This window comes from Dreissena polymorpha, chromosome 6, assembly GCF_020536995.1.
Source record: "Dreissena polymorpha isolate Duluth1 chromosome 6, UMN_Dpol_1.0, whole genome shotgun sequence".
Classification (NCBI taxonomy): Eukaryota; Metazoa; Mollusca; class Bivalvia; order Myida; family Dreissenidae; genus Dreissena; species Dreissena polymorpha.
In genome coordinates this window covers 44,934,607-44,949,871 of record NC_068360.1, presented here as the reverse complement: position 1 = coordinate 44,949,871, position 15,265 = coordinate 44,934,607, and the positions used below count along the sequence as shown (strand labels likewise).

General features: G+C 34.1%; 1 protein-coding gene across 1 annotated transcript in view; it reads left to right on the top strand.

The window, feature by feature from the left end:
* The window catches only part of LOC127835231 (low-density lipoprotein receptor-related protein 4-like), a 68,566-nt gene extending 53,599 nt beyond the window's left edge, over window positions 1-14,967 (top strand). Inside the window, exons 9-14 of the mRNA XM_052361556.1 lie at window positions 1,989-2,095; window positions 2,337-2,471; window positions 6,669-6,873; window positions 12,012-12,183; window positions 12,323-12,458; window positions 14,449-14,967. Of these exons, the coding sequence (XP_052217516.1) occupies window positions 1,989-2,095; window positions 2,337-2,471; window positions 6,669-6,873; window positions 12,012-12,183; window positions 12,323-12,458; window positions 14,449-14,534 (841 nt within the window). The 3' untranslated portion in view covers window positions 14,535-14,967. The remainder of the gene's footprint in view (window positions 1-1,988; window positions 2,096-2,336; window positions 2,472-6,668; window positions 6,874-12,011; window positions 12,184-12,322; window positions 12,459-14,448) is intronic.
* Window positions 14,968-15,265: the final 298 nt, after the last annotated feature.

The following is a 15,265-nucleotide window of genomic DNA, read 5'->3' as shown; positions in this document are numbered from 1 at the left end:
TAAACCTTGACTGCAGGGTCAAAATAAATGAATGAAAATAAAAATAAACCCATTTTTTTCAAAATGAACAAAAGGAATCAGTGTTTTTTTTTCAAGTACATGCCCCATTTTCTCGAATCATTGTTGTTTAAGCAGTTGTGTAATATTCTATACTTCAATGTGCATGCACTTTGTCAATAATATTCAACATTCCTCAAACAAAAATTAATGAACCGGTGAAGGGCATTGTTTTAGGCCTTTTGAGATCCAAATGCAGTTACAGAAGCATTCAAAATGAACTGAAAAATATGGACCATGCTATTTGGAAAGTATACGGAATATGTGACATGACGCTACTTTACAGCGCAGTACAGCGCCTGGTGGTGCTTCGAATTTAACTTCAAGTAGACATCCATAGAAGGATACACCTAATGCCGTTTGCAAAATTCGTGGATGGATCTCTAAAACCAATTCGCTGACTTAGAAAAAATGGCATTGGACACAGGAATGTCCAAGGGAACAGTATACTACATCCTTATGAATGTTTTGAAAGCAAATTTACGGAAGAAGTGTAAGGTTCATCAGTTCAACAAGGCACACAATCAGAAGCACAGGGCAAGGTCTTGGAAGCTATATCTAAAGCTTAAATGTGGCAAGCGGCGAGATTGTGTTACATCTGACATGGCGATGTTTTATCTTGGTGGAAATTATGGAAGAAGAAGAGTATGTTATGTCAGAATGGGAGAAAAAGTTGGCGATAAACTGAGGTTTGTAAAACGTGATGCGTTTGCCCGTGGCTTCATGGCGTGGGCTGCTGTATCGTCCAGAGGTAAATCAGAAATCAGAAAATTTCAAATGGGACCAAGGTAAACTTAGAACACTATATCAATGAAGATCTGCAATCATTTATACGAAAGTATGTCCCGAGACTCTTTCCGAAGGGAAAACACGTCATGACGTTCCATAAGGCAATTCATCTAGCCACACTTCCAAACACACAGTGGACTTTCTTAAAGATGAAAACATAAAGTTCATAACACCCGAAGAATGGATGTCAAAGTCTCCAGATGCGGCCCCAATGGATTTTGGTTTATTGGGGATACTGAAACGACGCTTACAGAAACGACAAGTCAACTCACTTTCTGGTCTCAAAAGTGCTTTGAAGGACGAATGAGGGCAAATCAGAACAAACTACCGTCATCAACACTTTGAAATCATGGCCAAAGCGTTGCAGTATGATTTACAATTTCCATGGATCTCGTATTGAGCATTTGTTGCGATAAAATGTATTTATATTATACATTATTCATGTTTTTGTTTTGTTCATGATGATATCGGGCAACTTGTTCCTGTTGCCCCTTCATGCTTGCACACACTTAGCATTCGCTATTAAATCCGTGGTGTCTAACTAGTACGGTAGTTATTCCTTTAGTACTGTGGAGTTTGCGAATACCTGCGTGTTATTTAACTTCTACGCAAAGATTAAGACACAATATTTGCAAAAATGCTTTTTTTGACCGAGTCCTTGGTATTATAATGCGAAAATAAATATCAACGTGAATTATAATTCATTCGTAATGAATTAAATAACAAGATATATATCTTACAACTCGAACTTACATGTCGTGATGACCCCTTAAGGTTGTGTTATCTGAAATTCTGAAGTATGAGGTACGTTTAGTGCAGATTTTAGAAAAGAACTGAACAATACAAAGAACACGCACTCGCGAACACTGGCAAGATACGAGATTAATATCATGCTATTCAAGCGGTAAATGATCAATTTATCGCCAACGTCTGCGTTTATACGTTTATAGTATGGTATTTTTATGCCACAATGGAAAGATACAACTATGCCAATATTGCAATAAAAAAACAATAACGCTAATTTAATTTCATATTCCGCAAAGTTCACATGCATCGACAATGGTCTTCTTTTAAAAGCAATATTCATACGTTTGCAGTTGTTCCCCCATTTAATTATAATAATAATATTGTGTGTTTTTTAGCTATCTGACCAAGCTGCATAAAAATAACAAATTGGACATTTCGCATATTGCTGAAAATCCAGATCGGATTAAATATGGTGTGATTGGAAAAGTCATTTCAAATGACAGTAAGTGAATTTTATGTATTTAAAAAAAAACGTCAAAGGGTAAATGTGTATTTTATAACATTAAATTACCTTATGACATATTGTTTTAATACAAGTAATGTCAGTATTAACAGTATTTTTTCTGTATTAAAATGACACAATTATATACATACATAGTGTAATGTTTAATTTAACTCGATTTAAGACTAAAGCATGTAAGACGTGCTTGCGGTCTGGTATCAGTACGCAATTTACATATCAGGTCCGACGACCAAGTGCAGTAGTAACAATGGGCGGGGAGAATGCAGCACATTCTGCCACCCAACACCAACTGGTTATACTTGCGGGTGTCAGGATGGTGATCAGTTGATGACAGACAACAAAATCTGCAAACTTGGTAATATGATACAATAAACTTTTCAGTAATACCAATCAATCGATGGGATAACAGCGCGCTATATAAATGTTAATGAACTGATATGAGTTATACACCTTAACATAAATAAGCGCGTACTCAACAGGAACAGCCAGACGTTAGGTGGCGCTTGCGTACCAATACCAATTAGACTAGATTGCTAGCAATAGTTATGCAGCGGGATTAGCGCGTGCATTTTAGCTCACCTGAGTATGAGGTGCTAAGTTTGACATAGTGTTGTCAATCAATATTCGGCGTCGCGGGTTTCAACTTTTAGCTTGCTTGCATTTTCCAGGCCCTATAATAATGAAACACGGTTAAAATATTTATCTTAACTATATCTTTGCTAAGTTCAAATCTGGGTAAAGTTGGTTCCACACCTAGGTCACTAAGTTAATTAAAAATATACTTGTAACAGAAACGACTATAACGATTTGTTTATGGAATTTTGGGATGCTGTTTATCAAGACCATAGCTATGCAAAATTAATTGTTGTTGTGTTTACGGAGGAAATAAGATCACATATATATACCAATCTAAATGCATATCACTTCTGATATAATTACGATAAAACTTAACCTAAATATTTGTTTTGACCATATCTATGCCTTCACAAAACTGAGTAATCTTAATCAAAACTATTTAACCGTTTCAATCTTCAACAATCACGCGAATACAGCTTATAGATAGATTTATTTCGGCAAGGAATGCATACAAGGGCATTTACAACATGTACAAAATATAAAATATAACATACATGAAAATAAATATACCATTACATACATACCAACACCAAGGATAACACAAAAATGGGTAAACCCATATTTCCATTGTGGTCCTTTGAGCTGGTGGCATGACATAGAGTGGCACTTAAATATTAAACAAAATTACATCAATAAAATGACCAACATAATTTAAATAAATATATTAAATACTATGCATGTATATCACAGACCATTTTGATACTTAAGATATCACAGATATCATTATTAATTATGAGATCCTAAAAATACACTATTAAAAAATTTGTAAGAAATAAATTAGATATCACAGATAGCATCATTTATTACACCATCCTAACATACATAGAATAAAAAATGGAGAATGCATAACATTTTTTAAAGATAGGATCGATTTTGATAAAAATTGCTGACTAAAACTGATTCCTTAAGCCGAAAAAACAAACAATACACATAAAAAATTACAGATTTTCTAATAAATAATTTTTTAAAGATGACTTAAAAACAGGCAATCTGTCAATCTGTGTAATACTGGAGGGTAAATTGTTCCATAATGAGCATCCCGTGTAACAAAAGGACTTTGACCCGAAACCTTTGACCCTGGGGACAGCAAATGCACCTTTTTGAGTTGACCTGGTCCTGTATGAATGAATAGAGGCCTGCGGGATAAAATGTTCTCCCATATAGTCAGGGGCCAAACCATTTTGAATCTTAAAAACATGGCCAAGAACAATCTGGTCTACACGTTTATTGACTGGTAGCCAGTTTAGCAAACGAAAATGTTCTGGCCCAATGTGTGCCCTTGCATCGAGACCTAGAACGAACCGCATTAACTTATTCTGGGTGGTTTGGAGCTTATTTTGTAACATTTTTGTGAGACTATGGTACCATATAGAGCAAGCATAATCAAAATGACATTGGATTAAAGACATGACAAGAAGTTTCTTGGTTTGCTGAGTGAGATATTCTTTTTTTCTATATAGATATTTTAACCTGGAGTTGGCCTTCTGAATGACTGAACGAGCCATGGTATCAAAGGACAAAGTTTGATCCAATGTAGCCCCTAGGTATTTGACTGAAGATGTAGATTCAATAATGGTACCATTACAAGAAATATCAAGAGAAGAGTTTGACCTGATTTTATGCCTAGAACCAAATAGAATAGACTCCGTCTTACCTAAATGCAGAGACAACTTATTGTCAACCAACCACTGACTAACCAGATGCAAATCTTCTTTCAATAACCTTTCAATATCAGATTTAGACTTACCAGACACCAGAATACCTGAGTCATCTGCATATAGGAGGAGCTTATTTTTAACCACAGCAGACATATCATTAACATAGATAAGGAAGAGCAGGGGACCTAGAATTGACCCTTGTGGAACTCCACATGATATTGGGGCTGTACCGGAATGAGTGCCTGAAACATCAACAAGTTGCTGTCTATCTGAAAGGTATGAATTGAACCACCTTAATATATCATCACCAAGACCTGCTGCACTTAATTTCATAAGAAGTATAGAATGATTTACAGTGTCGAAGGCCTTTTGGAGGTCAAGAAGAATCATCCCTACGAGATTACCTTTATCCATTTCCAACCTGATATAATCAGTCAGATGTATGAGACAGGTGTCCGTTGAAAAACCACTTCTGAAACCAGACTGAAATTTATACAACAATTTGTTAACTTGAAGTATGACTCAACTTGGTCATATACAACCTTTTCATAAATTTTAGATAAAATACTCAAAATAGAGACTGGACGGTAATTACCAACAGAGGTTGTATCACTTTTCTTAAAAATAGGAACAACCCTAGCAGACTTGAGATCATCTGGAACAACACCCTGTATAAGAGATAAATTAATAACATGAGTAAGAGGTTGAGAAATAATCGAGGCCCCATCTTTCACAAAACGTGAGGGCATACCGTCTAAACCTGTTGCTTTATTAGAACTGAGCTGGTTTAAATATTTTAGTACTTGGTTCTCAGAAACTAAAGAAAAAGAAAAACTGTTAGCAGCTTTAACACCAATGCTAGCGTAAAAATTAATGACAAATGATTTTCCAAACTTAAGAACACAAGTTGGTAATTTATCAACAAGCTTTGAGGCAACTGTAGTGTAAAAATGGTTAAAAGAATCTGCAATAATTTCCTTATCAAAACATATATTTCCATCAATGTTGAGACAAATATTAGAAGAGGAAGATAATCCTTTCTTAGATGGTAAACCGAGATTCTTAAGAATAGACCAGAGTGACTTTGAGTCATTTTTGTTAGCTTCAAGAGACTCTGTAAAGAAGTTTTCTTTCGCTGTATCAATTAAGCATTTACATTTATTTCTTAATAATTTAAATAATTCAAAATTTTCAGCACTTTTATCAATTTTGTAATTACTAAAAGCCTTGTCTCTTTGCGTGATGGCCTCCAAGATGTCAGAATCTATCCATGGTTATAATTACCGACCTTTCTTCTAATTTATGCCAATGCATAGCTACGATGCTCAATTTTCAAGAAATAACTGTTACTTTTTGTTAAGTTATTAACATTTCTTCAAATGTACAAGTGAACATACATATAAACAAAATCATTCATTCATTTTCGTAAGCGAAATGCTATGTTTAGTAGCTTGATTCGATGTTTATTATGTTGTTCGGTCATGGGAAATACGTAAAATAATATCCATTTTACTCTAAATAATTTTTCTTACAAAGAACACACTTTTTGTCTTAAAAAATGCTATGTTTAATGTAGTCTTTAACACTGTTTTATAAAAACTTGTCTCATATTTAATAATCATAATCATACTTGTTATTGACGATATTGATTATATGAATTTGCCTTAATTTATCATAACCAAATAGGTTTCAGTACATTACAAGACTTCAGTATAGTTATGTATCACTGGTCGAAATAGTTTTCGGCATGCGGGCGTTACTATACGGTAAACATAATAAAATGATTGAGAGTATATTTGATAAGATTATGTGACATACAGTAAGCAGCACTTTTTGGTTCCGAAATGTCTCCCCAGTGATCTAAAATTATTGGTTCTCATAACCAGGATATATTAAAACTTAGTTCCAACGCCATCTTGTTATAATGAAGTGTACACTATTTTGTTCATCAATTTTATTCCATTGTACTCGGTTAGTTACAAATCTGATGCTCGAGTAACTAATTGGTAATAACGTTGAAATATAATATATGTTATGCCGTTTTATTTAAATCATGATGATATGAGGTAAAAGACTTTACACTTCATTTCAAAAACATAAATGTAAACGAATCTTGTATTTTTGTTTTTATAATATAACAACAACATATTATCTAAATAATTCTACATATTCGTGTTGCTTTATCTCAATAAATATAACTTACATTTGGTTGTATAAATGAAACATCAACCATTGCAAAATTTGTGGATTCGTCTCAGGCCCTAGACCAACGGATGGCACTAATGCAACATCGGATGAATACACAATCACTGCAGCTACATTCGCGTCAAAAGCGTCTCCTGCTTTCACAACAGAGGTCACAGACACTGGTTCATCATCGAATTTGCTTTACATCGGCGTCAGTATGGGCGCCGTTATTGTGATTATTGTGGCAGCTATTATTGTTGTCAAAATTTGCAAGAGGTTAGTATGTTTGTATAGATTTGGTCAAGTTTATACAACTTATTAATATTGATTCAATATAGGTTTATGCATCATGCGCGTGTTCATATTTTTAACGAAACAAAACGCCATCAAATTCCTTTTGAACACTATATACGGGCAGACATTTCAAAAAATGTTCTTATCAGATTGATGACAATATGGGATGATTACTTTTTATATAAGTCCCTGTAAAGATGATTATTATCAAAACTAGGAAAAAAAATAATTAAAACTGACATTTATATGGCTTATAAGTTTGTATGTTTTAGTAAGTTTAGGCGTTATTTATCCCCTGAGAGGACAAACTGTTTGATTGTATGGACACCTTTAAATGTAAACACTGCTGTCGAATTCAAACTGTGAGCTTTTTAAATCATTATTTTGCTCTTTATTTTTTTTTATGAAAAGATCGACTTCGAATTCGCATACGATTGAAACATAATGTTGACGTATTTTGTAAAGAATTTTAATTTTTATAAATGTCATTTATTTCATATTCAATGATGAAAAATCACCCGATAATTTCCTGCCCACTTATTACTCTGCTTGTATATTCAAATATATAATAATAATGTAAAAAGTGTTTTGCCGAAGTTTTGACTTTTTAATAATTAAATTGAACCTTTTAAGACAACGCCCAAAATTGAAACGTTGTTTTGACAAATAGCAAGATTTTCAATGTAAATATCATGCTTCAGATTTATATTTTCTGTCTCTGAAAACTAGGACAAAGAATATTAACATTAAAATGAAAATAACACGTATTTTAAGAACGTTTTAGGGTGCTGTTTGGTTTAAGGTTTTGATGCAACTTTGTTTTTAAAAAGATATAGTGTGTCTCATGAAAGCTTGTGTGTGATTTTGAAAGCTAAGATGCTGTATAATTATCGTGAGCCGTTCCGCTAGAATGTCTACTTATAAAATATGGTTGTATATTTAATTATGTATACACTCGTTAAGGCGTCATTGGTGTAAGATTTCAGTTCTTAAGAATGCATCTGCACAATTTACTTTCGTTACAAGTACAGCTTGAATTGAAAAAAGTTCACTTCCGACTTGTATATATGCACACGAAATTATTAAGCGCCTTTACAATATTTAGGGACATATCGACTGTGTGTCCACCCATATATACATTTTGGATCATCCAATCAGCTTTTGTCATTCGTCGCGCAGCTGACCGTCCAATATAACTTAACAATCAGTAATTATATGATTATATTCTCGTGAGAGCTAGAGATCATCCACGTACTTTCCCAAATATATCTTTGTTGTTAATAGTAAAATTATTCTTTAACAGCATTGTGTACATTCGGGCTCGTGCACAACTCGCGTATTAGGGCATTTAACATGACATATGATATTTGTATTCGCACACATATATAAACGAATTGACGCAGCTCTGTTAAGTACACAATAGTTGGAAAATTTGCATATTCCCTTATTTAATATATAAATACATATTGCATAAATGACACAGTCAATAAAATATGTAACAATCTAAACCTAGTGTTCACTTAAAAGGAATTCGAACTTACGCCTACGAAAAAGCATACTTCAAAGCCTCCTCACACATAGACGAATCCATATGACGAAGCCTGGCATAAAGGGTAAATTTTTGAAATCAAGCGAATTCTTGCCGAAATTGTTTGAAAATTTGTTGCATTGTGTAATATTATAACGAAAGGTGAACGTAGAGGAACTATTTGGTGCGAATGATTTACGAAGTTTGACGAACACTTACTGCAATTCGCTAGAAAGCGTTAGGTCGCGCAAATAATATTCGTTCATTCGGTTAGCGATTAGGAGCTATTAAGAGCGTAAAGATACGAATGTAAGCGCAACCTTGCGCATAATAGCGCATACCGCCGAATGGTTCCGAAACGGTGTTTCTGCATCCGGGCATTTTGATATAGACTAACTTTTTTCCGACTTGACTGTGCATGTTGATTATGCATGAAGTCTTTTTCATTGAAGATTTTGCGTAAATTTTGTGTCTTACTTTTACTTTTTCTTCCCTTCATAAGGCCAATACAAAAACAGCAATATTCTTTATTCATTTATTTCACTAATATGTTACACTTTATTTCAATCTCTAATGTTGCACCATCCTGTCTTGCCATGGCACACATCTAGCTGGAAAGTTAACCCAGTGCTTCAGCGTGTTTCTCACAATCTTTCCTTTTTTGGTTGCTGTGTTGTGGCCCCTGATATTGGCATTCCTGGTATCCTCCAAGTTGCGACCTCTTCTCCATTCCCCCAGGAACCAGATCACCTCTTCTATCATCATGGTCAACCAGTGCATTCTGCATGGTGGAGTACCTGATCCTCATCAAGTTGTGGAGAATGCAGCATGTCTTTACAATCAGCCTTACTGTAGATGGGCTGTGGTTCATCTTTGTGAGATGTATCTGAAATTACAGATGACCAGTATTGTAATGTGTTCAAAGTAAACGTGAACATATCTTTTAGAATGAAATTGTGTTTTGAAAAAAGGGTATTGCAGTAAAGTTCCGCTATTAAGACCACTTCGAAGTTTTAAAACATTGTGCGGTTTTTGAAAATATTTAAGTCCCAAATTTATGAAGGAAAATGGGTCGATATTAAGACCACTTCGCTATTGAGACCACTATTTTGCCTGGTCTTAATAGCGAAATTTACTGTACCTGGAATCGGTTGGCCAAAATCCCAAATGCAGTTTCTGATACTCTCCTAGCCCTGAATAACCGGTAGTTCAGGATTTTTTCGTCTCTTGTCAGGACTCTATATCCATGGGGTTTCTGCATGTTCTCGCTAGACTTAAAGCGTCTTCTCCAACCAAGAAATAGGGCATGTCGACGTTGTCATTTGGAAAGGGCTGTTGGTCTGGAAATCCAATGGAACCATCCTGCACCATCTCCAGGAATTCTGATTTATTATAAATTTTGCATCTCCACTTGAACCGTATCCTGAAAATACAAAAGAATAATAACTTGTCAGTAAACAACTGTACATTGAAAACAGCACTAAATGTATATAATTAATGTAATTACAAAATAATGCAGTTAAATTTATGTAGACTAATACTCACCACCCATATCACACCATACGAACTTGTAGTCGGAGTCGACAATGGCCATTAAGATGATGCTGAAGAATCCCTTATAATTATAATATAAGCAACCAGAGCTGGCAGGCTTTCTGAAAGCTATGTGCTTGCCATCAATAGCAGCAACGCAATTTCGAAAGTTACAACTTTTGAGGAAACCATCAGACATTTGTCTCCATTCTTCAGCTGTGGAGGGGGCTGTCATAACATTATCAACATATTCTTCACATATAGCATGACACACGTCTTATACAAATACAGAGAGGGTATTCTCAGCGACCCGCCAGGAATACTGCATGTCTGAGTACTTTACACCAGAAACCAGGTGATGTAGTGTGGCAGCTTACTGTAACCCTAGATCCAAGGGCTCCATGTACCGAGTGTGTTGCTTCACGAGGCGATGACGAACCCTTCCCAAAATTTAATCTTACATTTCAGTAGGCATGCGGAGGAATTTCTTAAATGTTCCAGGATCTTCTCTTCTGAGCTCAACCATGAGCTGATTATAGATGCCAAATTGGCGACGTCTCCCGGGATGCAGCCATGGTCTTCTCCAGATATTACGTGCTCTGGCTCCTCTTCTCCACCTTAGTCAGACTCTGAGAAACCGGTGTATGTTTAGTTGTTACTGGAGTACTTCTTGATTGGCCATATCAGCAACATACTGCAGTTTCAGGCGTTGTATATTTTCTATTTGACGAAGAAATAATGATACCTTCAACATTAGATATATGAAATATAAGCATATGTCTGCAAAAACTACTTAAACAGTCAGGTGCGCTATTATTCGAATGGATTCGCATAGATTCGCTTATCATTTTTACCCTTCGGATTGATTCGTATACGAGCGCATACCGTTCGTTTTCTGAATGTTAACTTATCGTTAAAAATCGCTTAAATGCGTCGGATTCATTTCGCTACAATACGCAAATCCTCGCAATAGTTCGCAAAAGTTCGCAAGCTATCGCAAAGATTTGTTTTCGGATCGTCCTCTTTCGCTTGATATGCAAATCTAGTAATCATGATATGCAAATTAGCTGAGAGCTGCGACCTCTAACGCCAGTTGGCAAACGCTATGCGAAGACTTTCCCATCGGCTAACGTATTGAAACGAATTTTAACGAACGATAGACGATTTTTTTATTCGCCAAAAATTTTTCAACATGTTTAAAATTTTCGACGAACATAACTAATTGCAACGGACGCAAAGGCTCACAAACGCATCAATACGAACACCACCAACGATGTGCAACGTACATATACTAATATGAACGAATTTTGCTGAAGTCTTATTCGCCAGTACACGCAAGTTGACGTCGGGAGACTTTTGCCTAGTATGTGTGATGAGGCTTGCAATGAAACTTTTACTAAACGTATTTTCGTAAACGAAAGGACGCATGCGAATGGCGTTACTTAAATACCTTTCTTTTTGACATAACGGTTTTACTACTACGACTGTTTTTTCCTAATCCGCTGAAACTGTCCCGCGGAAAAAATATTGTAATATGTTTAAAGTAGTTTCAACTTTTTAATGAGCGTTTATATACAACGAGATATTTGTACCAATAAACCATTTAATACATAGTTTTGGGATAATAAGATAATTTTTGCTAATAAAACAGCCGATTTACCTCCTATATGCAATTGAACGCATCGACCGAAATTTATAGAAATAAAGTGTGTTTTTTTTTCATTTTGAACATAAAACCATGTATATTCAAAGATGACATCATCAATTAAACACGTTTTAACTGTATACGCTTATAACACCTTACTTGACACATGGGTTGTACAATCTGTTAATCCATGATTATGATATTAACGAACTTTGTATAGAACCAAAAAATGATGTTAAATCAATTATTAAACAAATGGGCCTTGTTTAGTTGCCAATTTTCAAATAAATTAATATAACACTTGCTTAGGTGAGCTTAAAAATAGATTTTGTACGCGTCGTGGGCCTTATAAAAACATCTTATTTACATAATGATTTTTAAAGTATGGTTAACGATCAACGTGTCTATCTGCAGGAGTAGAGCTAACGTGCAGCTACATTTTGGAGCGAGATATGTTCGGAGGAAGCCAATCGATGACCATTCTAACGTTGTCAATACAAGCCCACAAAACATCGTGGACGCAAACATACACCCGAACATGTTAGATCCCATTCCTGATCTGAATCGCGATATGGATATCCCTTCTGTAAGCACAAACACTGTTTTGGTTTTAAACATGTATTGATAACTGATGGTGTAGGCCTACAATCATTACAGAGACAACTTAAATAAGATATATCCCCATAACAAAAATACATTTAATGGCTAAAATTATATGTTTACAGGTGCCCGTTAACCCTTACCTTGAGCTGGAAGACGGGGATACGTATGACTGCATATCTGAGGGCGGTCTTCAACTCATTAGGGCACTTCCGCCGCCTCCAGACGACACAGGAGAACCACTCAATACTAGTGTAGATGGTGGGTATATAACAGCGGTGAACACATAAATTTCCAGGATTTCAATGAAATGGTAAACAAAGCACAGCCATTTTAATGTTAAACACAATTTACAATTAAATAATTTCATAATGTATCAGTAAGATCTATCTCACAAATGTTTATCCACACGCTTATGCATTTTTTATATTTTAGTTATTTGATTTCTTTTGTAAATAATGTTAATTCGAAGATATTTTAGAGACTAACTGTCTGTGTACACAATAATGTTCAAATGTTTATAATACTAACTGATAACTAAAATTATTTATGATAAACCAACGCATATTTATATAATTTTGTTAACTATGCATTACCTGTTGCAGTTAGTGGAATTGATATTAACTTCCATTATCAAAAAACGCACCCAATTATAGTTTACTTTTTTCATATTTTGTGAAGGAATACATTTATTTTGAACTCGTTATTATAACTCTTTCCCCTTTTCCCGTGTATAATATTGTACTCGTTTTAAATTCTCTATTTGCGATTAAATGATGATAAAGTGTACATGAGGGTTTTTATTGGTGATATTATAACATAACAAATGCCGACGTGTGATTCAATTACTAAATGTGTTTATATATGCTTAAAATTTACCATTATTATTATATGTTTTACAATGGTTCTTGAATGAAACAAAAAAAATCTGATTATATTCTGTATATTTTTTAATGTGTTTTCAATGTTAAGATCCTTTAACATGTGTGTATTTAATTAATTATGATATTTCTCTTGTTTGATTTCAACAATGGATTGTCTAAATTTGTTTGTCTGAGATGTTTACATGATGTATTCATTTGCATTTATTAATTAGTATAAAGCTGGTATTTGCTTGATCTAAGGGATACGCATTGCTAAGAAGTATCATAGTTCATATAGACTTAAAAAATTTACTGAGGTATATAAATAATATAACAGTGTATTGCTTATGGTTACTCAATAAGAGATAACTTTTTGTATTACATATATATGTGATTGTTGTATCGATCTTTATATAACGGTAATATTTTAAATTATGCAACGTCTATACTTGCTTGGAAGTAATTATTCGTTGCCTACAATTAAAATCATATTTGCAAGTTCTTTAACGAAAGAACCTTTTTATACGTTTGTTTCAGCGATTTTATGACTGTTATATTTAAATGAGCATCGTTTGTCTTCAAGTATTTTGCTTTGCTAACATTAAAGTTAATGAACACCAATGCGGTTGAGCTATTTAACGGTTAAAGCACTCTTCTTTGCGAAGTTTGCTTTCATCCAACCAAATGTATTTTGATTTATGATTTCGTAGAGCCTATTAAGATTTTAACTTAGATTTTCTTTACGTTAACTGCTTTTAATTTTGCAATCCTAGCATATGTATAATACCATTAAGCATTTATTTTTGACGTTTACATTTTTCAGTTTGTTGGGCTGTGATGTTTATGTTTGCATGAGTACGGTTTATTTTATTGCAAATAGAGCAACATATGCTAGAGAAAGAATAAGTTGTTTTTTAATATTGGTGTTATGAATAATGTATTCTGGAATTATTTGATACTACTGAACGTAAGTCACACTATGCACAGTTAAACATATATGTATGTATATAAACTGCAAAATGATATGTTTACAAGAAAGAGGCCCATTCACATCGACACCTTACTTGAAAGATAACACAGATATTGTTTATTTGGTAGAGATTGTTACAATTATAATGAGATTGTGAACACCATGGAACTGGGATAGGGCAATGACAAATAAGGACCGAGTGAAACAAAACGTTGGTTCGATAAGAGTCACCGACCAAACGATCTTGAAATAAAGAAGAAATATTTTCTGCGATAGTAGATTTGCATTGAAAACACCGAGCCCTTAGATGGCCAATAGCGGAAATGGTTATGCGCCTATGTTCTTTTTGCTAAATCCTCTTCCTAGATAGCTGTTGCCATGTTCCCTAGCATTTGATTAAAACTAGTTCGATTTTTAGGGGGAGATGTAGAAGAAGAGAATGGAGGTTACTGCATCGGAAGAGTCCGACACTGCCAAGAAGAAGGCAATGATGGCAAACAATGAACTCTTTTTATACATTATAGAATAGTTATACTGTGTGTTTATTTTCAATTTTTTATATTATATTAATTTAAAAAAAAATCCAATGACAAAAATGAATATTTAATCATAAGCAAACACGCACGTAATACGTGACAAAGCCTGTTTCGAACAGTTAAAGCACAACCGTTCAATAATCATTTTGTCTACAACAGAAGCTCACCCTCAAATATTATGTTGGGTTTATTCCTCAAACTGAGATACGGAGGCATATTAATGCCAGCACCATGTCCGTTGAGAACTTATTCCATGACAGTCATGGGTGCGGTGTGTGAGTCTTGACAAGTTTTTTAAATTATTCAGTTTACATCTCTATGTCGAACAATATACCGTTTGTAAGTAGCAAGTCAACAGTGCAGCCTTAATCGGAAAGTTTCGGATGATTTAATACTGTTGCGCTGACTTTATATATATATATATATATATATATATATATATATATATATATATATATATATATATATATATATATATATATATATATATATATATATATATATATATCTCACATAATTCAATATTTTCTTTTATTTACTATAAATGAATGTTTATATGCGTTTACCATACTAACTATGTAGATAAAGATTGCATCGACATTTTGAAAGTCTGCAAACGCATAAAAGACGTTGCATCTTTTTTTGTATGTCGTCAATGTACTTCTGCAGTGACTCCGCAATATAAGTTCGCAGGATATC